The sequence below is a fragment of the Canis lupus genome, chromosome 29, assembly GCF_048164855.1.
Source record: "Canis lupus baileyi chromosome 29, mCanLup2.hap1, whole genome shotgun sequence".
NCBI lineage: Eukaryota > Metazoa > Chordata > Mammalia > Carnivora > Canidae > Canis > Canis lupus.
Window position 1 is genome coordinate 35,906,679 of NC_132866.1, and position 25,785 is coordinate 35,932,463.

The 25,785-nt window shown below is 39.0% G+C and overlaps 1 protein-coding gene across 2 annotated transcripts in view; it reads left to right on the forward strand.

Annotated features, from left to right (window-relative positions):
* The window catches only part of HTR7 (5-hydroxytryptamine receptor 7), an 85,839-nt gene extending 83,236 nt beyond the window's left edge, over window positions 1–2,603 (forward strand). For both annotated transcript variants that reach the window (XM_072806151.1, XM_072806150.1), the window contains exon 3: window positions 925–2,603. Coding sequence is in view for 1 of the 2 variants with exons in the window: in XM_072806150.1 (XP_072662251.1) it covers window positions 925–967 (43 nt within the window). In the remaining variant the exon portion in view is untranslated. The remainder of the gene's footprint in view (window positions 1–924) is intronic.
* Window positions 2,604–25,785: the final 23,182 nt, after the last annotated feature.

Below are 25,785 nucleotides of genomic sequence, written 5' to 3' on the forward strand. Positions count from 1 at the left end.
CAGGCTAAGAAGAGGGGGAGCATCGTCTGGGACACACCTATTTCCATTGCCCACTCCCACAAACCCAGGAGCCTAGAGCTGTGGTCTTAGCTGCAGCATGGTGCTTCTCTTCAAGCACTGTTCTGGGAGGTGACGGACAAAGCAAGAGGTGATATCTTATGGAGACACTGATCCTGTCACCAGGAAAAACCCATCTGTCCAGTCTTGAAAGCCAAGTGAGAGTAGTACCGTTGTTGGGATGGAGAGACTAAGCCTAGGGTTGCAGTGCCAGGTCCTGAAACCTCAGTAGACCGAAGTCTCAAGCTCGCAGATAGTGTTTGGTAAGCTGAGTCCTATGAAGGTATAGAATTAGGGGACTGTGGATCTGGATGGAATGTGGCTCTACACCAAAGAGAAAGAGACTTTCCTTCAACTGTTGGCCAAGACTTCTCCATGACTCACTCACTTCTGTGAATCTGGGAGGAAGGAAGTGAGGGAGATGGAGTTTCCCAGTCTTTGCACACATGTCTTTCTATGATGCATACTCCTAGGCCTGAAGGGAAGAACACTTCTCATAAGTGGTATCGTTATTCTTTTCATGTGGGGCAAGTGCAGTAGTATTTTGCAAAGATTTTTGAGAGTGGAGCCATTTTTGGCTGCAGCCATATTATAAAAGTGGATTTCTAAATGGGTTATCTGGGGCCAATTTACAAATGTATTAAGGCCCTGGGAACTTATAGACGTCATGAAATTTATGAAAAGAGCCACAGCATTCTTTCCTTCCCTTTAGAGAAGCTCCTATAACCCCTTAGAAGCCACAAATAATTCAAATTACTGAATGCTGTAAACATTAAATCCATTCACCCCAAAATGAAAACTCATATTTATGGTTTTGCTAAATCATTGTCTGGTCTTCTCTCTCTCTCTCTCTCTCTCTCTTTACAGACAAAACTCTGACTACTGTAGGAAAAAAAGTCATGATTCATGATCAAAAGTGGAATAATGGAGACGAAATGAACAAGGCAAGACAGAGATGGAAACATAACCATTTGCTGAGCCCACAGAATGGAGCGTGGCTTGTCCTTTCCTGGGGTAGCTGAAACGTAACAACCAGGGTGATCTGTTGTACAAAGCATATGATGAGGGAGATGGTAACCTCTTGTCCTTCTCTGTGGATCAGTGCTGTGGTGTGCCAAGGAAAACAGTTCTCAGTTTAAGACAGCCAGATCAGCTCATCAGTAAGCACACAGACAGAGCTGAGTCCCAGAAAGGAAATGGTTTCTGGTGCTTTGTGTACATCCAAGCCCCTACAAATTGAAGAAGGTTCCAATGCAAACTTCCCATGCTTCCAAGTCTAGGCATTGTGGTGAATATTCAGGAATCATTCATGAGACAGAATGTATTTTGTGGTAGGACAGAAGGGTGTTTTTCCAAGCAAACTGTGATAAGCCTAGTGTTGAATATGTTGCATGTCCGTGTTAGAAAACAGAATCCCATCATCAGCTAATACAAATGATGTCCCAGAGCAGTGTCTGGTTAAAGCTTCTGTCAACTAGTTTCGCTTTTTTGCAGGGTCCCTATGACTTCCACACCAATGTACTTTTCTTTGTTTAACTCATTTATTGTTATGGTATAACTCAGGAACAGATCTCAGGATGGAGAGAATCAGAAAACCTGAATAAAGCTTTTCCTCACACTTCTTCTGAAGGGTCCTGAGGGATGAAGGGGATGCCTTCCATGAGGCTTTGTGCCTGAATAAAGAAGGAGTGCTACCTAACTGCACTGTCTACCAGCATGGTTGTTGGCATACAACTTTTGGCTGTTATGTCCACACAAATGCAGTGGGCTCATGGGCTAGTTGATAACTGTGTGTCTTTGGGGGAGGAAGTGTGGGAATAATGGGGTTTCCCTGGAAGGTTGTGATGCTTTTGGGGACAGAGCATCAATGTGTTAATTCTTGGGCAGTGTTGTATTAGAGTGAATTGTGTAAATTGGAGGTAGCCTGGGCTGCTACTGGGAAACACTCAGAACACTATTCTCTCCCTACAGGAGAATTTGTTTTTTGTGTTCTCTGTAACCTAAATCAGATGTGTGCCTGGCCCATTCTGTTCTTCTTCCTCCTCCCCCCCATCCCCAAAGCGAGAGACATTAGGGCAGGTAAGGACACAGAAGAGGCCCCTTTGTGGATAGTATGTTTTTAAAAATTACACCATGTAATACATAATGAGACAGGAAGTTGGTGGATCAGATGAGTACCTCCAAGGGGAGAAAGCAAACGCAAACCTTCGTTAGATAAAAGAGAACTGACAGAGAAAATTATTTTTCTACAAGGAATGTAGCTGTTCTCTCACAGGATAATGTGGAATTCCAATGTGGATTATGGATTTCTTCCTCTTTCACTGACATTGCATCTCACCAGACACAAGGAAGGGTCTGGAAGGGGAGGTGGGCACGGTCTTTTCAGATAAAGCGTGTACAAATTCCTGAACCATGAATTTGCAAAAGTGACTGTATATACTTATATTCATAATTTAAATGATTAATTCTGGTCAGATAAATGTTGTTAAATTTGAAAATGTTTTATTACATTACATCAAATAAAGTTTATTTGTAGCTGTAATAAAGCAACCTAAGTAATGATTTTTAATTGAAGGTCTGCTGTCATAGCTGTCATAAATATTCTATATGTAAATAGCAGAAGGCCAAGCCTTGAATGTTTTGCTAAAATCCTAATGGGTAGTTAAGACAGTCTCTAATGAACTGCATTTCACCGTGAGGATTTATTCAGTTTATAACTTTTTTTAAGAATGACTGTTCATTCCTTGATTTAATTAATGGGCACTTATTGGCCTTCTGCTACATTCAGCACTGTGGACATCAAGGGAACAAAGATGGGTAAAACAAGTTTTAGGAAGTGTGCCATCAAATTGAAGGCAGACATTTCTCAGATAGTCACTGTATCATAGAGTGAGGGCTATGGCAGTGTGTAGGGAATCACAAATGCCCGTAGTGTAAGACAAAGTATTATGGTTAATTGGATTGGTCCAGCTTTTCAAATGGGTTTGCTTAATTTTTTTTATTATGACCTTCGTTGTTGAAATTGGCTCTTTCTCATGCCTAACCTGCATGCCTGGGTATTGACCTCTGCCTTATTCCGGCTACAGGGGCAGGACAGTGTAGGCTGTGTTCTATGTGCAAAGCAGCCAAATGAAAGGAGAAAGTAGAAATTGAGAGAGAATGAGAGAAATATCGAACAACTTATACTACTTCACACATGACATAATTTGTGCAAAGGTACAGCTTTTGTTTTAACCCAGAATTGGGAAAATCATGGAAAGAAATACTTTACACATATTTTATGACTGTTCAGCAAGAATGGCTGTTATGACTAATCTCTTTTTTCACTCAGAGATATCAGCTGTCATCCTGCAAGGCTGGGTATTGGGAAATGGTGCTTAGGAAAGAGTACTTGTAAGCTGTCACTTAATGACTATTGCTTTAGTGTCTGGTTTTATTATGTAAATGTTAAGCAGGGATACTCATAGAGTTTTAGGTTTTCTGGAAAGGGTTTCATAATTCTTAAAGCCTTTACGAGAGTGTCATGTGCTTGAGGTTCTTGTATATATTTTCAATGATCATGTTTTCATGCAGGTTTATTAGATTCATTGATTATAGGCATATCAACAATATGAATAGAATGCACAGTTTTTCAGATAGTTTATGCTAATATATAATGATTGCTTGAATTGCCATGAATTGGAGGAGGTAGAATTTTCCTTGCAGCATTTTGACTGTCAAAGGAGTCCTTAATTTAATGGATAGAGATATTTACAGATCCTGCATTTTGTTAACTGTCTATGCTTCCCACCTCAGGGCCTTCACACATGCTTTCCCCCTCTGTCTGGAATATTCAACCTATTTTCAATTATTAATGTATATCTGCATCATTGTTTAGTAATTCTTCAGGGGCAGGAGCTGTGTCTATTTTCCTCATCAATATGCCCAGCACTTTGCACTGTGCTTGCAACATATATAGGAGGCATGTAAAAAATATTTCTTAATGGGAAGGAAAGAAGGAAAAAAGGAGGGAGAGAAGGAAAGTGGGAGAGAGAAAGAGAAGAACCAGAGTATTCTAGGGATCCTTTTTAATATTCAGATGGGACTATCGAGGAAACCTGGTATGATCAAGTGACATGTTCAGTGAGTGGGACAGAAGGGAATTATGTTCTCCTGTGTGCAATGTAGGGCAGGCTGTGTACTACATGGAGCTGCTGCTTTTGCATGAGCTTCTATATCAAGAGAGCAACCTTTTCTTAGTTTTCTGTCTTAGTAGAGTAGAACCATGTGTGTCTTATGGCCCATATGTTGAAACTTGTTTACAGCTAGCCAGCTGGTCCCTACCAGCCCACAAAGAAGCCATTCTGAAACTTTCAGGGGGTCAGCATGTTTAGGAAGCGCTAGGAGAAATGCATGTATTGTGATGTCATTTCTTACTTCATCCAAGCAGTGTAGATGACAAAAGGGAAATCCGGTCTGACATTTGGTGTAAAGCAGGCAGACCTTGAGAACCAACTTGGGATCCAATTCACAGACACAAAAATTTATTTAATTGGATCTCTCTTTAAACTTGCTTTGTCTACATTTTCTCTGGAGAAGAAAAGTAATTTCTTAATTAAAAAAAAAAAAAACTTTGCTTTTTAAGCTCCTGCTGGTGAAATAAAAAATTCTTTAAAAAACATTGCGTATGCAGTCCAAGCAATGGAGATGTGATGTGATCATCAATAAAAAATGTAAAAGCAAAATATTACTATGCTAATCTGAAGCAGAAAGTGCGGGAGGTTGACAGCCATCGGAAATAGTTGCAGATAACAATTATGTTGGGTATTTGGCATTAAAATACCAATGCTGAGTTGAGGGAATTAAGACATATTGTAACTATTGCTCTCTAAAAGCACGTGAAGTCTTAGACTCTATTCAAACTATAAAATCGATGCTCAGAAATTATAGTACAAAAGGAAAGTAATGGACAAGAAATAAGATGCTGTAAAGAAAGGAAAGTCTAAAATCCATTGTTCTTCCTCTAAGAAATTCATTCATTCTTCCACTCATTTATTCCAATACACATTTATTAATATGTCAGAGACTGAATACTAGAACCTAGTGGTGAGTAAGACAGAATTGATCTCCATTCTTATGAAGCTAAAAATCTAGCAAGGAAGCTGAATGTTATTTAACACAAACGATTATAATCCAGTGTGATATGTGTTATGATAAAGCAAATAGAAGGAGGTTCAGAAAGAAGTGCACACTTCAAATATTGATGTGAACATTTAAATCTCAATGGAGGAGAGAAGTTATAATCCAAAGTATGGATGGTAAGAAATATCTAGACTTTATCTTTGATGTATATTATGTAATATTTTTAATGGTACCAAATTACCTTTCTTAATTACATTTTTATTGGGCTCTTATTAAAATTCTCTTTTTTCTCTAAATCCACACAGTCTCACAATGGGAGAGATGGTGCAGAGCAACAACAAGACAGCAGAAAGTCTGCTGTGCACATAAAAGTTTGTAACCTGTAGGAAAAAGATAGAACCATATCCACAGAGAATTGTAGAATCTCATGGATGATCTAATATAACATCCTACTGTTTAGCAGGTGAGAATGTGCTAAAATAGAGTGGTGTTTTGTCTGAATTTGTTTAAAGGAGTGTGGTGGAAAATAGTGCTCTTTGGTAAAAAAGTTTAAAAAAAATCTGTCGCATAGCTGTGCGTTCACAAAATATAACAAAATTACAGGAAAAAGTGAGGTAAAAATACAAAATAAAAGTTCAATTTTTTTTCTCATTAGTTTTAGTAGACATAAAATTACAGTTCAGTAAATATAGTTAGAACAAACATAACACAGAGAAAAAGAAAAAAAATCACAAAAACTGGGCATTGTCCCCTGAAAGTGTACAGTTATGGAAAACCAAGCAGTTTCTGGGCTAGGAAATGACCAGCACAACCATGACACACTCAGGACACTGTGTGCCAGGCTCTTCCACAGGATATGCTGTGGTGTGTGTGATGCAGGGAGGTCACTCACTCAGTTCCCTGACTGAGTCGCTATAGAGCTTCTTAAACATGAAAACTTCTAGACCCTCTTTTTGGAAATTCTGATTCATTATGTCGGGTGCAGCAGAAGGTGAAGAGAGCTGTTAGCCAACCTACCAGCTAATTCTGGTGCAGCTGAGTTGGGTTCCAAGAGTTGAGAATTGCTACTCCCAAACATGCTGACAAACTGAATCATGTAGTGGATTCTGTGTGCAGTTAGTGTGGAAGAGCATAATTAATATGAAATAATAATATCTAAGTTATTTATATACAGTTCTAACATCTTGTCAGAGAAATACACAAGATGCTCACAAATTCTCTTACATACTCTTTAGTACTCTGTTCCTGCTAGTTTTTAGCACCAAAAATCCAGAAATTTTGTTGAAAATAACCCACAGGTCACCTTAGATCATTTCAATTATATTTAAAGACATGGATTTTGGTTTTAAGAACAGACCTGGCTAGTTCCTACATTATTGAGTAATTCCTGGCGTGAACTGATTAATATTGGTGCTAGCACAAGGTCAGCTGAGAATCAATGTATCACCTCTATATCCCCATGCCAAGTAGCTGATCCAATGTTTGTCAACAAAGCAAAGACTAGATCTTTGAAAATATGTGTTGCATATTAGCCATCGAGAATCAGAAATTGATATTGGCCAAAGTCCATGCTTTTACTAATATGTGTGTGGTGTGTGTGTGTGTGTGTGTGTGTGTGTGTGTGTTATGGCAGTAATGAATATAGCTCACATAGGTTGAGTATTTATTACTCATCACTCATTCTGGTAATCCTCACAACAACCCTATTGGGATTGTTATCTCCATTTCACGAGAGACTTGATGCTTGTAGAACTCAAGGACATCAACCCAGATTAGCAAAACAGCCCTCCAGCTGATGTGTCCCTCTTTCTTATATCCTCCCTTCCATTCCACAAAATGCATCTCAGTGGTACCAACTGGTTTTGTGGTTCTGAATATATGTGTCTGAACCCTGAGAGATTCTTGGGTCACTGAATTCCCCAAAGCAGTTGTTGAAGGTTAAAGCCCCAATCACAGAAAGGAGGCAAAGGTTGTGACTGCTACTTCCTAATCCTATTCTTGGATTCCTCCCTATCTGGGTACCTAGCAGCTCAGCACTCTCTCCCAGTTTGCAATTCTATTGCAGCCTGCCTGTGATGGTTAATTTTATGTGTTAATTTGACTGGGTCACAGTGTGCCCAGAGACTTGGCTAAACATTATTTCTGGGTGTGTCTATGGGTGAAATTAGCATTTGAATCCATAGACTGAGCAGATCACCCTCCCCAGTGTGAGTGGGCTATATCCAATGTCTAGAGGGTCTGAATAGAACAAAAATTTGGAGAGTGGGAGAATTAACTCTGCCTGACTGGGACAGAACATTGGTTTTTTCCTGCCCTTGGACTGGGACAACCGGCCTTCTGTTTCTCAGACCTTCGGACTTGAACTCAACTACACCACTGGCTTTTCTGGATCTCCAGCTTATAAACAGCACACTGTGGGACTTCTCAGCCTCCATAACCATGTGAGCAATTCTTTTTAATAACTCTCTCTATATAAAACTCTATACATACATTATATGTATGTATATATTACTATAAATATATCAATGCAATACTTGTTTACATGTATATAAATATATATATGATATATATATCATATATATATATCATCAATAAGCTATGTGTAATATATATAAAATAACTTACTGGTTCTGTTTCTCTGAGGAATCCTAATATACTGCCCTAATTGCTATTGCTCTATAATGTGTGCCTTTCTATATTCTCCTCATTAAAACTTTTCTGTGTCCCACTCTCTTATCTTCTGATGTCTCTAAACTGTCAGCCAATTAGTCAAATACACGAATCCATATTTGGGGGCAATGTCCCCTTCTTACAGGATACATAGTTAACTGAGACAAGCAATCCCTTGGATCAATGTCTGAAACCTGAGAGAGTGTTGGTAGGAATTTCAGACAGTGTGATAAATTGGTGGTGGCAATAGCAGCTTAAATCATACCTGTGTGCCTCCTTCTTACCTAGGATTCTGTGAATCCCATAGCTGTTTAGTTACTTACAGCCCCCCAGGGGCCCTGTAGCTGAAAGCATGCTGTTATCCAGATCCGTCTATGTGACCTGGTCAGGTCTTTCTCCTGTTCACAATGGAGCCAACAACTAGTTTTTTATTTTATTTTGTTTTTTAAATTTGTTTAGTTTTTTTTAAAGATTTTATTTTTAAGCAATCTCTATGCCCAGCGTGGGGCTCGAATGTACAACCCTGAGATTCAGAGTTGCACACTCCACTGACTATGTCAGCCACGTGCCCCAACAACTACTAGCTTTTGAAAACAAAAATGATTTAGGTTATTAAATAACAGCTGAGATTTGTCAGGGAGGCTTGGCCAGTTGCCCCCATCCTGGTCTCTGTGGAGACGGGCTTCAGTGAGACAGCTTTAGCTGCTCTTCTGGCCAAAGACAGCAATTCCAGGGAAAAATGTTTACTGTCACCCCCATTATTCCATCAACTTCCTCACAATGGCTCTGTATGAAATGTTAGAATATATTTTGGAAGTGGAGATAAAATTACCACCTGAAACTATTCTGGGTGGATGAATCAAAGATCACTCTTTATACTGCTTATTTTCCTGGCTCTTAGAAAGTTAATTGCAGCAAGCTTTTAAATACTGGCTTTTTAACTTTTCTAAAAAAAAAAAAAAAAAAAAAAAGATTCAGTTAATTAAATCAATTAAGGGAAAATTGGGCCTAATTCCCATTCATCCATTTGGATCATGCAAAGCACAGATTTTTTTTGGATGAAAACCATCCCTTAAATATTATAACATAAATTGTAGTGGGGCATGCAAGTTTATGGCCATACTATGTAATTTAGACTGAGATAGAATGTCTTCATTTCCATATCACCACACAAAAATAAAAAGGACAAAAAGGACACCCATTTATGTAATTTATCTACCACTGGTGAGGACACATAAGAAAAAGACATGTTTTCATGAAAAGAACCAGAGTTTTAGAATGATCTTATTATATAAGTTTGAGCTTCTGAAAGAATAAAGCAGAGCTTTTAAATTTGATATTTTAAAAAAAGTGGAAAAGAATGAAGTGTAATAAATACTCATCTATTATGTTGTCATTTTGTCATATTTCAAGTCCTTATGAATAAAAAAATTAATGGACAGTTAAGGACCCCTTTTGTACTTTTCATTAAAGATGTATAACCCTGGACAAGCACTCTAATCTCTGTTTCTAAGTATCAGTCACTTCCTCTATAAAACGGAGATAATACCATCGTTACCTTATGGAGTTGTCAAAAGGAATAAATGAGTAACTGTAAAGAGTGAAAAACAGAGCCTGACCTGCCACTGCACAAATGCTATCCTTTGCCATTGCTCTTACTCGTCCTCCTTAACCCCATTCTTCTGCCAGAGGCAGGCACTTTCCTCAAGTTACTCTACATCCTTCTAATCAGTGCTTATCTGCTTTTAATGCATGATGGTTGCATTTAAAAAAATTAACCTGTGTAATTTTATATGTATTGCATACTGTGTCTACCGTCCTTCTGCAGCTTGCTTTTTTCTCAGTGCTAGGTTTTTGAGATCTCTTCATATTGGGAGTTACAGATCAGGCTTACCCATTTTAATTGCACTATAAAACTTGGTTACCTAAATATTCAGTGACTAATTCCACCATTTTTGATCTTATGGGCATTTAGTTGATGTCTAGGAAACTATAAAAAATGCTGCTGTGAGCATTTATTGATGTGCCACCTTATGTATATTAGGGAATGTTTCTGCTATATGGGGCTTCCCAGCCCTTTGCACTTGAGTCACTGCCAGATGTTTCTGTACCTCTAAACCAAGGCTGCCCTAAGAGCTGATAAGGTATCTTATGGCACAATCACAACCCATTTACCCATTTAGTGCAGACCTGTTGGGAAACTCTGCCCAGAATACTGGTCTTCAAATTTAGGGTATGTGCACTGTGCCAATATCAACCTCCACCCCACCTCATACACACACATAGGCATGCACGCACACATCCTAGAATTTTCCCAATATGGATAGTTTATGAAAGCATAGATTTCCACATCCTAAACTTGACTTACGTGAGGACCACATGCAGTGTCCATCTCCTCATTCACCAACCATTGTCCAAAAGAAAAGTCTCTTACCCACTGAATATCTTACTATAGTGCTGCAAAGGGACAATTCAAAATATTGGGATCCTCATAGTCTTCATCAATTGAGCCCTTTTAGGTCTGCAGTGAAGCCTCATGTCTTTCCTTGCACATATCTCTGTTAAAGGCAAAAACTTGTATGGATTTTAAAATTCAGTTAAAAGGGTGTCTAGTTAAATTTCAATTTCAGATAAACAGCAGGAAGTTTTGTATTATTTTAGTATAAGTATATCCTGAAGTAGTATGTCTCAAAATGTACCATGGGAACATTTATATTAAAAAGATTGTTGTTAACTGAACATCAAATTTAATTGGGCATCCTGAGGGAGAAGAGGCAAGATGGCAGAAGAGTAGGGGTTCTCAAGTCACCTGGCCCCATAACCTTACCTAGATAACTTTCAAAACATCCTGAACACCTACGAATTCAACCTGAGGTTTAAAAAGAGAACAGCAGGAATGCTACAGAGAAAAGGTTTTGCTTCTAACAAGGTAGGAAGGTGAAAAAATAAAAACAAGAATAAAGTGGGGGTGGGGGGAACCATGAGTAGCAGGGCTAAACAGAGCAGTGAAAGCTTCCGGGACAGGGAAGCCCAGCCCCGGAGATGCGGGAACTTTAAAAATCCACGCTGGATTTTTCCCAGATGGAAAAGTGCTTAGCAGGGAAATCGGGCAGAATCACAGGAGGGGCAGTGAAGCCTCCAGATTCCTGGAGTCACTAATAGAGGAGGGGCGCCCGGAGGAAAGCTCACCACAAACCAGGGGCTGATCTCGGTAAAGGGCTGGAGCACCGCAGGTCTCAGAGCATTTGGGAGAAGCTGGTTGGTTAGGCAGGATGGCTGGGAAGCATCCTTTACCCTAGAGCCCAGCTCCAGATAGTGGTGGCTTTGAGAGAGGCGGTCCCTGGGAGTGTGGGTCCAGCAGCACAGGGCTCCAGATCCCAGGGCACCCTAGTGGACAAAGCCAGTGATCCTTCACTCCCCCTGGGACAGGTGGAATTGGGGAGGGCACAGGACAGCAAGGACTTTCCTGCTGCTGGGCGGCCCCAAGCTGTGCAGGTCAGTGCACCTGCACCTGCCCCGGGAGCACCTAGGCCAGTGCAAACTGGGAGACTCTGGTTAGTTACTCATGGGGAGCTGACTCCAGAGCTGGAAATCTGGCTGCCACCAGTGTTGTTGTTCCTCTTTGTTTCTCCTTGTGCCTGGGAGAGGCAGGGGGCCAGGTAACAGACCTCACAGGGTAAACAGCTTGCACTGAGCCCGGCACCTGATGGTGGGCGGGGCATTTCCGCCTAGGCACAGACACCTGAGAATCAGTGCAGCAGGCTTCTGCCCCAGAAGACCGGCTGGAAGAACAAGGGAAGAGCAAATTTATTGACAAAGCAGCACTGGAAATCTCCAGGATGAGGAAAAATAATATACAGAACTAGAAGGTGCCCCCTTTTATTTTCTTCTTTTTCTTTTCCTTTTTCCATTACTACTCATTTTTATATCAGACTAAAAATTTCCAATATTTTTTCTTTTTTCCCACGTTAACTGCAATATTTTACCAGCTCTTCATTTTTTTTTTTAATTTATTTTTTTATTGGTGTTCAATTTACTAACATACAGAATAACGCCCAGTGCCCGTCACCCATTCACTCCCACCCCCCACCCTCCTCCCCTTCTACCACCCCTAGTTCGTTTCCCAGAGTTAGCAGTCTTTATGTTCTGTCTCCCTTTCTGATATTTCCCACACATTTCTTCTCCCGTCCCTTATTTTCCCTTTCACTATTATTTATATTCCCCAAATGAATGAGAACATATAATGTTTGTCCTTCTCTGACTGACTTACTTCACTCAGCATAATACCCTCCAGTTCCATCCACGTTGAAGCAAATGGTGGGTATTTGTCATTTCTAATCAGCTCTTCATTTTTAACTTTTTTCCTATTTGACTCATATTTCTACAATTACATGTCTTAGATATATTTTTCACTTCTGGATTCCCTTCAATGTATTCAATTTAATTTTGGTAGATATACGAGATATGGGTTTTTGTTTTGTGGGGGTTTTTTTGTTTTGTTTTTTCTGCTTTGTTTTGTTTTACAATGGTGGAAATTAGTACCTTCTAAAATGTGATCAACATACACCCAGAACAAAGTGGAATACCATGCTGGTTCATTCTCTGAGATTATATTATCTTTTCCTTCCCATTCTGCCCCCCTCTTTTATCTTGTCATGTTGGGGCTTTCTATAAATATTGCTGGTTTATATAAATTTGGGATTGAGCATCTTCTAACATACAGAAGAAAATACACTCAGAACCAAGAGGATAACCTTCTAGGACCCCTCAGGTAGATTATGTTCTCTCTTCATTACCACTTCTTAACCACCACCATCCCCCTCCCTTTTTTTTCCTCTTTTATTTACCTACCCCCCCCCCTTTTTTTTCTTTTCTTTTTTCTTTTTTGTGATTTTTGGTCTTTTATTTTTACTACTGTGTTTTAAAATTTGCTTTTCATTTTAGTGGTCCTTTTGTTTTATTTTGTTCTGTTCTTTTTCTATTTTTCTGGTCTCTGACCTCTTTGGAATCATGTAGGGCATATTTTATTTAGGTTGTGGTTGATATTTTTGACTTAGCCCACTCATACAGCCACTCTGCACTGAATAAAATGACTAGAAGGAAGAATTCACCACAAAAGGAAGAACTGGAAACAGTACTCTCTGCCACAGAGTTCCAGAATTTGGATTTCAATACAATGTCAGAAATTCAATTCAAAAGTACAATTATAAAGCTTCTGATGACTCTGGAAAAAAGCAAAAAGGACTCTAGAGACTTCCTTACTATGGAATTGAGATCTAATCAGGCCTAAATTAAAAATAGATTAAATAAGATGCAATCTAAACTGGATGTCCTAACTACTAGGGTTAATGAGGTGGAAGAGAGAGTGAGTGACAGAAGACAAGTTGATGGTAAGGAAGGAAGCTGAGGAAAAAAGAGAAAAACAAGAGCCCACGAAGAAAGGCTTAGGGAAATAAATGATAGCTTGAGAAGAATTTACATCTAATTGGGATTCCAGAAGAGGCTGAGAGAGAGAGAGAACCACAAAGTATATTTGAACAAATCATAGATGAGAACTTCCCTAATCTGGGAAAGGAAACAGGCATCCAGATCCAAGAGATAGGCCCCCCAAATAATCAACAAAAACTGTTCAACACCTCGACATTTAATAGTGAAACTTGCAAATTTCAAAGATAAAGAGGAAATGAAATTCTTAAAGCAGTGCAAGACAAGAGATTCTTAAATTATATGGGGAGAAATATCAGATTAACAGCAGACCTCTCACAGAGACCCAGCAGGCCAGAAAGGGCTGGCATGATATATTCAGGGTACTAAATGAGAAAAACATGCAGCCAAGTATACTTTACCCAGCAAGGCTGTCATTCAGAATAGAAGGAGGGGTAAAGAGCTTTCCAGATAGGCAGAAACTGAAAGAATATGTGACCACCAAACTGACTCTGCAAGAAATATTAAGGGGGACTCTGTGAAAGAAAGAGGGAGCTCAAAGAAATGGTCCACAAAAACAGGGACTGAGTAGGTAATATGATGACACTGAACTCATATCTTTCAATAGTTACTATGAACGTGAATGGGCTAAATGATACCATCAAAAGATGCAGGGTATCAGACTGGATAAAAAAGCAAGACCTATCTATTTGCTGTCTACAAGAGCCTCATTTTATTTTATTTGTTTTAAAGATTGTATTTATTCATGAGAGACACAGAGAGAGAGGCAGAGACACAGGCAGAGGGAGAAGCAGGCTCCATGCAGGGAGCCCCACGTGGGACTTGATCCTGGGTCTCCAGGATCACACCCTAGGGTGTAGGCGCGCTAAACTGCTGAGCCACCGGGGCTGCCCAAGGAACTCATTTTAGACCTAAGGACACCTGCAGCCTGAAAATGAAGGTTTGGAGAACCATTTACCATTCAAATGGTCCTCAAAAGAAAGCTGAGATAGCAATCCTTATATCAGATAAATTATTTTTTTTTTTCAGATAAATTAAAGTTTATCCCAAAGACTATATTAAGAGATGAAAAGGGACACTATATCATACTTAAAGGGTCTATCCAACAAGAAGACCTAACAATCACTGGATATTTATGCCCCTAATGTGGGAGCTGCCAAGTAAATCAATCAATTAATAACCAAAGTAAAGACATACTTAGATAATAATATACTTATAGTAGGAGACTTCAACATGACATTTTCTGCAAATGACAGATCTTCTAAGCAGAACATCACCAAAGAAACAAGGGCCTTAAATGATACACTGAACCAAATAGATTTCACAGATATATACAGAAGTTTCCATCCAAATGAAACTGAATACACATTCTTCTCAAGTGCACTTGGAACTGTTTCCAGAATAGACCACATACTGGGTCACAAATCAGGTCTCAACTGATACCAAAAGATTGAGATTGTCCTCTGCATATTTTGAAACCATAATGCTTTGAAACTAGAACTTAATCACAGGAAGAAATTTGGAAGAACCTCAAACATATGGAGGTTAAAGATCATCCTACTAAAAGATGAATGGGTCAGACAGGAAATTAGAGAATAATTAAAAAGATTCATGGAAACTAATGAAACTGAAGATACAACCATTCAAAATCTTTGGGATACAGCAAAAATAGTCCTAAGAGGGAAATATATCACAATACAAGCATCTCTCAAAAAATTGGAAAAAACTCAAATACAGAAGGTAACCTTGCACCTAAAGGAATTGGAGAAAGAACAGCAAGTTAAACCTACACCAAGCAGAAGAAGAGAGATAATAATGATCCGAGCAGAACTCAATGAAATAGAGACCAGAAGAACAGAACAGATCAACAAAACCATGTGTTGGTTTTTTGAAAGAATTAATAAGATAGATAAACCCCTAGGCAGCCTTATTAAAAAGAAGAAAGACTCAAATTAATAAAATCACAAATGAAAGAGGAGATATCACAACCAATACCAAGGAAATACAAATGATTTTAAGAGCGTATTATGAGCAGCTATATGCCAACAAATTAGGCAATCTAGAAGAAATGTACGCATTTCTGGAAAACCATAAATTACCAAAACTGAAACAGGAAGCAACAGAAAACCTGAACAGGCCAATAACCAGGGAGGAAATTGAAGCAGTCATCAAAAACCTCCCAGGACACAAAAGTCCAAGGCCAGATGGCTCCCCAGGGGATTTCTATTGAATTTTAAGAAGAAATAATACCTATTCTACTAAAGCTGTTCCAAGGGATAGAAAGGGACAGAATACTTCCAAACTTGTTTTATGAGACCAGCATTACCTTAGTTCCAAAACCAGACAAGTACCCCACCAAAAAGGAGAATTATAGACCAATATTCCTGATGAACACAGATGCAAAAATTCTCAACAAGATACTAGCCAATAAGATCCAATAGTACATTAAGAGGATTATTCACCATGACCCAAAGGGATTTATCCCTGGGATGCAAGGGCGGTTCAACACTTGTAAAATAATCAACGTGATAGATCACATCAACAAGAGAAAAAACAAGAACCATATGATCTTCTCAATAGATGCCAAGAAAGCATTTGACAAAATACAGCATCCATTCCTGATCAAAACTCTTCTGAGTGTAGGGATGGAAGGAACGTTCCTCAGCATCTTAAAAGCCATTTACGAAAAGCCCACAGTGAATATCAGTCTCAATGGGGAAACACTGGGAGCCTTTCCCCTAAGATCAGGAACACCACAGGGATGTCCACTCTCACTATTGCTATTCAACATAGTACTAGAAGTCCTAGCCTCGGCAATCAGACAACAAAAAGAAATAAAAGGCATTCAAGTTGGCAAAGAAGAAGTCAAACTCTCCCTCTTTGCAGATGATATGATACTGTATATAGAAAACCCAAAAGACTCCACCCCAAGACTGCTAGAACTCATACAGCAATTTGGCAGTGTGGCAGGATACACAATCGATGCCCAGAAATCAGTGGCATTTCTATACACTAACAATGAGACTGAAGAAAGAGAAATTAAGGAGTCAATCCCATTTACAATTACACTGAAAAGCATAAGATACCTAGGAATAAACCTAACCAAAGAGGTAAAGGATCTATACCCTACAAACTACAGAATACTTCTGAAAGAAATTGAGAAAGACACAAAGAGATGGAAAAATATTCCATGCTCATGGATTGAAAGAATAAACATTGTGAAAATGTCTATGCTGCCCAGGGCAATTTAGACATTCAATGCAATCCCTATCAAATACCATGGACTTTCTTCAGAGAGTTGGAACAAATCATCTTAAGATTTGTGTGGAATCAGAAAAGACCCCGAATAGCCAGAATAATGAAAAAGAAAACCAGAGCTGGGGGCATCACAATGCCAGATTTCAGGTTGTACCATAAAGCTGTGATCATCAAGACAGTGTGGTACTGGCACAAAAACAGACACATAGATCAATGGAACAGATAGAGAACCCAGAAATGGGCCCTCAACTCTATGGTCAACTAATATTCGACAAAGTAGGAAAGACTATCCACTGGAAAAAGGACAGTCTCTTCAATAAATGGTGCTGGGAAAATTGGACAGCCATGTGCAGAAGAATGTAACTAGACCACTCTCTTACACCAGACACAAAGAACACTCAAATGGTTGAAAGATCTAAATGTGAGACAAGAATCCATCAAAATCCTAGAGGTGAACACAGGCAACACCCTTTTTGAACTTGGCCACAGTAACTTCTTGCAAGAGACTTCTATGAAGGCAAGGGAAACAAAAGCAAAAATGAACTATTAGTTCTTAAGGTAAAAAGCTTCTGCACAGCAAAAGAAACAGTCAACAAACTAAAATATAAACTACAGAATGGGAGAAGATATTTGAAAATGACAATATGTAATGGGAGAAGTCATTTGCAAATGACAATGATATAAAGGGCTAGTATCCAAGATCTATAAAGAACTTCTTATGCTCAACACCCAAGAAACAAACAATCCAATCATAAAATGGGCAGAAGACATGAACACTAATTTCTCCAAAGAAGACACACATCGCCAACATGCACATGAAAAAATGCTCTGCATCCCTTGCCATCAGGGAAATACAAATCAAAACCACAATGAGATACCACCTCACACCAGTGAGAATGGGGAAAATTAACAAGGCAGGAAACAACAAATGTTGGAGAAGATATGGAGAAAGGGGAACCCTCTTGCACTGTTGATGGGAATGTGAACTGGTACAGCCACTCTGGAAAACAGTGTGGAGTTTTCTCAAGAAGTTAAAAACAGAGCTACCCTATAATCCAGCAATTGCACTACTGGGGATTTACCCCAAAGATACTGATGTAGTGAAACGCCAGGACACCTGCACAGCAATGTTCATAGCAGCAATATCCACAATAGCCAAAGTGTGGAAAGAGCCATGATGTCCTTTGACATAGGAATGGATAAAGAAGATGTGGTCTATATATACAATGGAATATTACTCAAGCATCAGAAGAGATGAACACCTACCATTTGCTATGAATGAACCATACCCTACCCTGGAAGGTATGCTGAGTGAAGTCAGTCAATCAGAGAAGGACAATCATCATATGGTTTCACTCATCCGTGGAATATATGAAATAGTGAAAGGGATTATAAGGGAAAGGAGGAGAACTGAGTGGGAAAAATTAGAGAGGAAGACAAACCATGAGAGGCTCCTAACTCTGGGAAACAAATGAAGGGTAGTGGAAGGGGAGGAGGGCAGGCAGATGGGATGACTGGGTGACCGGCACTGAGCAGGGCACTGGATAGGATGAGCACTGGGTGTTATACTATATGTTTGCAAATAGAACTTCAATAAAAACGAATAAAATAATTGGGCATCCTGTGTGTGTGTATGAGAGATAAAGGCACAGTGAGAAGGAGTAGAAGAAACTCATGTGGCAAGTAAGTGTTTTATATTTTCTAGAACATTTAATTGGATTTGTAGAAGACATATTTCCATTACCTTTGCAAAAAGATTATTGGACATTATAAATCCATATACACTCTTCATTTGGACTTCATTTCCTGCTCATTGTCACCCATTAACCAATTCTCAGCTCATTTGTTCATTTCTATCATGTACTTACTAGATTTTTATAACTTAGGTATACTTAGTGGAACTTATTATAAAAATGCAGTTAATCATCAATATGGTGTTGGCAAGCTTCATACTCCTAGTGGCTTCATTCCTTTTATTTTGTTGTTACTTTCATGAACCCTGTTTTATTTTATTTTTTAAAATATTTTATTTATTCATGAGAGAGAGAGAGAGAGAGAGAGAGACAGACAGAGAGAGAGGCAGAGACACAGGCAGAGGGAGAAGCAGGCTTCACGCAGGGAGTCCAATGTGGGACTCGATCCCAGGATTCCGGGATCACACCCTGAGCCAAAGGCAGATGCTCAACCGCTGAGCCACCCCGGCATCCCCTCCCTGTTTCATTTTAGCAGTAGCAATATCCATATCTGGATACATGAACTAACTGAAAAAAAATTCTCCATTCATTTAATCAAAAGCATTTCCAATAAAAATTTACATTTTTTACATTACTTATCAATATGTGCAATACATTTTGGTTCAGCCAATAGTAAGTTAGTAGTAATTTATGTAATAGTAATTAGACAAAACAATAATTAGTAATGTAAATTATTACTAAAATAGTTATCACTGAAATAGTGATAATTTTTTAAATCATTAACCCTCAGAGTCTTAAAGGCACACTTTTTTATTTTTTGCAATTTATTGTTATATACACATATCTGTAACAGGTAATAAGTTGATCAAAAAAGATATTCGTATGTAAAACATACTACATTAAGATAAACTTCAGTGGGATGTGGAATGGAAATACAAGTTTAAAAAAAAGACTTAATTTCCAAATGTTAAATGAGAGCAGTTTGTGTAATCTTAAAAATAGGTAGTATTTGTTATCTGATACCACTTTTGAATAGATTTAAACGAATGACATCACCGTTTTATTTTTTAAATGTCAGTATTTATAACAATTGCAAAATTACATCTTCTGCAACTATTCACATTTATGATTTAAAATTTTACATGTCTAAAATTTGCAAGTGGCTGCATAGTTTTTCAAAATTACCTTATGGAGTACATGTGCAAAAAAATGTGGGAATCCAACAGCTTTACAGCGTGCCTGCCTGATTGCTGTGTAGGAGGCAGTGTATATCCTTAACTAGATTTTGCCAAACTTTGAGTCGTTGCCCCATTTTGGACTCCCACTAACAGTATATGAGGGCTCTTAGAGCTTCACATTTTCTCAAACATTTAGCATTCTCAAACACTCAACTTTTAAGGTTTTGCCAGTCTGAAGGGTGTAAAATGCTATCACTTTGTGTTTTTAGGTTTGCACTTTCCTGATTACTGGTGGGGTTAAACTTCTTTTTCATGTGTAGTTTGGCCAGGTGTCATTTCCTCTTCTGTGGGCTGCCTTCCTCATATCTTTGCCTGTTTTCCAATTTTTAATGTACATCTCTGTAATGTAAGGAACTCATTTTTACAACATGTTGACTTTTGCAGCTTATTTTGGGGAAAACATCTTTATGTTTCTCTACCTACTACTCATGACATAAAATGTAAGCATCAAGCATTGCATATGCAGACAACTGGAATTCCTGGGAATATTTGTCTGGGGTTGCTGTTGCAGTTAGGTGGGGTTTTCCAGAATTGAATGATTTAAGGTGGGAATTGGGGGTAAGGGGAGATAATATAAAGATGAATCTATTTTTTTACTTTCCACAACAATGTTTATTAATCCATTAACAAATGAAAGCAGAAGTGAAACGCCGGGACACCTGCACCCCGATGTTTATAGCAACAATGTCCACAATAGCCAAAATGTGGAAGGAGCCTCGGTGTCCATCGAAAGATGAGTGGATAAAGAAGATGTGGTCTATGTATACAATGGAATATTCCTCAGCCATTAGAAACAACAAATACCCACCATTTGCTTCGACGTGGATGGAACTGGAGGGTATTATGCTGAGTGAAGTAAGTCAATCGCAGAAGGACAAACATTATGTGGTCTCATTCATTTGGGGAATATAAAAAATAGTGAAAGGGGAAAGGAGAAAAAATGAGTGGGAAATATCAGAAAGGGAGACAGAACATGCGAGACTCCTAACTCTGGGAAACGAACTAGGGGTGGTAGAAAGGGGGGTGGGCACTGAGGGGGGCACTTGATGGGATGAGCACTGGGTGTTATTCTATATGTTGGCAAATTGAACACCAATAAAAAATAAATGTATAAAAAAATGAAAGCAGAAACCCCTCAGAATGCGATTAGTTTTCAGATAATCCTCATTTTAAATCCATTTTATTTTAAACTCAGAAATATTAAAGAATTATGCTGGAAAAGTGCTTGTTTGAGGGAGGTAGTCACCTTTGGCAAAATGCAACTTCACAGCTCATCTTTAGGAGACACTACAGATACTCAGGTGAGAGAAAATTATATAACAACTAATACAGTCCTTGAAACAGAGATCTTTGCATGTAGAAAAATTCTTATATTCTGAGGAAGAATAGGGGAGGTAGAGGAGAGAGTTACAAGAGATTTTTCAGTATAAACAGTACAGGGGGTACAAAGATCTGACTCTCTTCATGATATTTTTTAATCATTTGTTTTTGGTAATATAACCTACTTTCTCCCCCTCTTGACAAATTTCAATAATTATGATTATTGGAAAAAATAGGATTCATTTCTGTTGAAATTCATTTGGCAGACATCTTTGAAACAATATTTTTATTCAAAAAAACTGAATTTTTGGGATCCCTGGGTGGCGCAGCGGTTTAGCGCCTGCCTTTGGCCCAGGGCGCGCGATCCCGGAGATCCGGGATCGAATCCCACATCAGGCTCCCGGTGCATGGAGCCTGCTTCTCCCTCTGCCTGTGTCTCTGCCTCTCTCTCTCTCACTGTGTGCCTATCATAAAAAAAAAAAAAAAAAAACAAAAAAACTGAATTTTTATAAAGCAATTTTCCACAACCAATTAGAAACGCACACTCCTTTTTGATAACTTTCAGAAGAATCTGTGATTGATCAGATGAAAGCAAAAACATATCCCTTCACCCATTCCTAGTTAAAAAGAATATGCCTGGTTTTCAATGCAATGTATCTCTGCTATATCTGGCAGAATTGAAATTGGGAAGATTGTTAAGCAGATTCTAAGATGATTTGGGAAGTTCTGGCTTGCTTACCTCATACATGCAGAGATGTACTGAGATTCCCATCACTAACATGCAGAGATGTATTAAGATTGGTCTCATGCACAAAAGTGTTCGAGAAATAGGTTCACCTAAATAGGTTTAAAACTGTATGAGGGCGAGGGTTTGGGGTGACTGGGTGATGGGCACTGAGGGGGCACTTGGCGGGGTGAGCACTGGGTGTTATGCTATATGTTGGCAAATTGAATTCCAATAAAAATTTTTTTAATTAAAAAAAAACTGTATGAAACCCCGGTGTCCCTGGTCTTCACAGATCTGTTCTCTCCTTTGACGCTCTGAGTCACATGTGGCAGCAGGGAGTCCTGTCTTCATTATTTTCTCTCCCCAGGTATCTGAGAAATTTGCAAATGGCTGTGTAGTTATTCAAAATTACTTTATGGAGTGCATGTGCAAAAATCCATAGATGGCCAACAGCTCTAGAGTGTGCCCAAAGTAAGAAGCCATCCATGGCCCTCCTTACCCCATATCAATTGTTCCTTATCACCTCAGTCAACTGTCCACCCTTCTTAGGTCACTCTTGATGCTTGATGAGCATTTTCTTCTATTTCTGCTGTACAACAAAGGTAGGTTCAAGCCTTGCTTACATCAAAGATATAGGTACAGGTGGTCACACTGAGCAAACCTTGCATGTGTGTCTGTAGTACAAGGGAATTACAAGATGGAAAATATGACTGTGGATCACTGCCCCCACTGTCCAGTGGCCATGCCTGTCTACAACACGGAATGCTCCTGATGTCTCACCTTAGCTTCTGGCTCCACCGCCTCTCCACACAGTGGAAAGGCCTTGCACAGACCTTCTATTCATCCTGCTGACATGTAAAGTGAAGGAAAATTGGTTAGTTCTAAAGCTGTACTTAATTGCCTAATCTATTCTACTATGCCATTAGTTATAAGATGTAGTATTATTCTGTGTGCCTCTTGCCCAATCAGAGATTTATTTACAAAGGCACCAATTACAAAGGTGTGGGGGACCCACAAAACAAAGTTCAGAAACCTGAGGTTAACATCGGAGAAGCTGTCACCACCTCGATAAAAGAACAAGTGGGAGATGTTACAGGAGAGAGAATTGTAGAGCAGGCTGCCTGAGTCAGATACACTGCCAGGGAGAGAACAAGGCAGTGAATGCTCTGCCCTTCCCCTCCTTCCTCCCACGGGTCCAACCCAAGCTGAAGCAGAGAGCACAGGAACATGTCCACACAGTGTAAAGATCACAAGGAGTGTGGAAGGTGGACCTGGATGGACAAATAGGAGATATTTAAGAAGTCACTAAGAAAGAAGGAATTCTTCCAGTTAAACTGAGACACTGCTCCCTTGTCACCTATAATTTTTAGTTTACACTTACTGAAATAAGGCTGTTAGACATATAAAAAAAAGGGGGATTAATTTTTTTCACATAGTACCTTTCTCAATTTAAAATAACTTTACGCTCCAATGCCATATAATAGTCTAATCATTTTAAAAGCATTTGGTGCCAGATATTTTTCCCCCCAGTGGCCACAATAATAGTTCTTGTCCCATATGTGTTTCTAGAACCATATACTTCCACATGAAGAGGGAAAGCCTATTTCTTCCTGCTTTATGTCTAGGCTAGTTTGCAACTTGCTTATAACTAATAGAAAGCATCAGTTCTGGCATGATTTCTGAAGCTAAGTCTTGAAAAGATGATACAGATGCCACTTGGCTTGCTGGAATATTTGCTCTGGAGCCCAGGGCCTCTGCATGTTCATGGTCTCAGTGGTCGTAGCTATCATGTTGTGAGGAAACCCAAACTCACCCAACTCCTGAGGGATCCTATGGAAAAGCCCACTATGTGAAGTGAGAAAGATGCTTTGCCAGTTTCCAGATGCTCCTGCTTCCTCCACGTCTGCTATGTTGGTTGCAGCTTCTAAGGGACTGTAATCTCATGAGATATTTCTTAACTAAAACCACTCAGCCAAGCCCTTCCTGAATTCCTGGCCCACAGGAACTGTGAGAAATAATAAAATTTTGAGGTGATTAGTTATGCAGCAGTATTAACCAAAGCAATTTTCAATGTCAATTACACTCAGCAGATGTAGAACCAACAATGTGTCTACTTAATTGAAATATGGCAATATGAATAACCATGACCAAATTTGCACATGCACAGGCAATGACAACTATGTCATGTTGGTCCCCTGGCCAAAGCAATTGTGAAATGGCATCTATTTTAAGATGCATGCCAGTGGAAAAAAATATGCTACTTAGTATTGAAAACATGCAGGAAAATTGGTGCAGAGGAGGAACAAAGACAGTGAAAAGAGGAAACTGGTAGGTATGGTAACTTACTTGGAAAAAGCTTAATACTTTGTCATTAAGATGATACATGCTCATCAACAAGAAATAAAATCAAAACAAAAATAAATGCAAAAAATCTACTAAGACAATAAAATCACCAAAATCTCACCATCCAGAGATAAACTTCTAGATTTCTTTTTTTTTAATTTTTTTAAAATTTTTTTAATTTATTTATGATAGTTACAGAGAGAGAGAGAGAGAGGCAGAGACACAGGCAGAGGGAGAAGCAGGCTCCATGCACCGGGAGCCCGATGTGGGATTCGATCCCAGGTCTCCAGGATCGCGCCCTGGGCCAAAGGCAGGTGCCAAACCGCTGCGCCACCCAGGGATCCCAACTTCTAGATTTCTAAATGTACATGGACATACATATAGAAATGTGGGCATAAAAAAAAAAAAAAGAAATGTGGGCATATGCACGCTTTATAAATAAGTTCATCCTACACAGCATCCTTTTTTTTCTCACTTAAAAACATGTTGATTTCATGTTTCTACCTCAATAGATAAAACACTACCTTATTTTTTAAATGATAGCAAAGTATCTTATTTACTTAACCAATCATTTAATGACATTTTATTTTGCTTTTTCTTTTCAATTTTGCTTTTACGATGATTAAAACAGGCATATTTATGTGTACATGTTTTCCCTATTTTGTAACTATCTCTTTGTAGAGGATTTCTAGATATAAAGATATAAGATTTTTAGATTGAATGAGTTGCCCAGTTATAATTGTGATCAAGAAAAATGCCTTCCAGAAAGGTTTTATCCATTCATACTTCTATCAACAGCTTTTTTTTAAAAAAAAGATTTTATTTATTTATTCATGAGACACACACACAGAAAGAGAGAGAGAGAGAGAGAGAGAGAGAGAGAGAGACAGGCAGATGGAGAAGCAGGCTCCATGCAGGGAGCCCGATGTGGAACTTGATCCCGGGACTCCAGGATCACGCCCTAGACCAAAGGCAGGCGCTAAACTGCTGAGCCACCCAGGGATCCCCCCTATCAACAGCTTTTGAAAATGCCAGTGTTCTGTCTCCTTTGCCAAGAAGCAATGCAGATCGTATCACCCCAAAGGGTGCTGCTTTGGTATATTAATTATTTTGAATTAAAGGCACTTGAAAAATGGCAGGTACAGGATGGACACTCTGACCCTGCTTTTTATTTCTGAAGGCAGGAGATAAAGCTCCCATGTGAAAGGTGTCCTCCCTATACCAGGAGGAAAGAAAACATTCTTATCACCAGTGATAGGGAACTGAGGCTGAAAGAAATCTGTCCCAGCAGACCTTGTTAAAATAAATCTTATCTCCTTTAGCTTCCCCATATAGTTACTTTTCTATTTGCGTATCTTTGTTCAATCCACTGTAAAAGCCTGTAGGTTTTATCAGTTCTTTGGGTCTCATTTCTTATGAGGGCTCCTATGTCATGTAAAACATAAATGTGTGTGCTTTCCTCCTGTTGATATGTCGTATGTCAGTTTAATTCTTGGGCTCAGCTGAAAAACCCTAAAGGGGTAGAGGTAGAAATTTGCCATCCCTACATCAACACTTGGCTTTTGTCATTCATCTGATTCCAATATGATGGTTTTAGAAGATTTCTTTTAAAAAGTTGAGGATATGAAATCAAGATACAAAAAAACACTGTGTTTCTACACATTACTAGCAAACTATCAGAAAGAGAAATTAAGAAAATCCCATTTATCGTTGCATCAAAAAGAACAAAACACCTAGGAATAAATTTAACCTTGAAAAAGGTTTATGCATTGAAAATTAGAGACACCTAACTCTGGGAAATGAACAAGGGGTGGTAGAAAGGGAGGTGGGTGGGGGAGGTTGAGGAGACTGGGTGATGGGCACTGAGGGGGGCACTTGACGGGATGAGCACTAGGTGTTATGCTTTATGTTG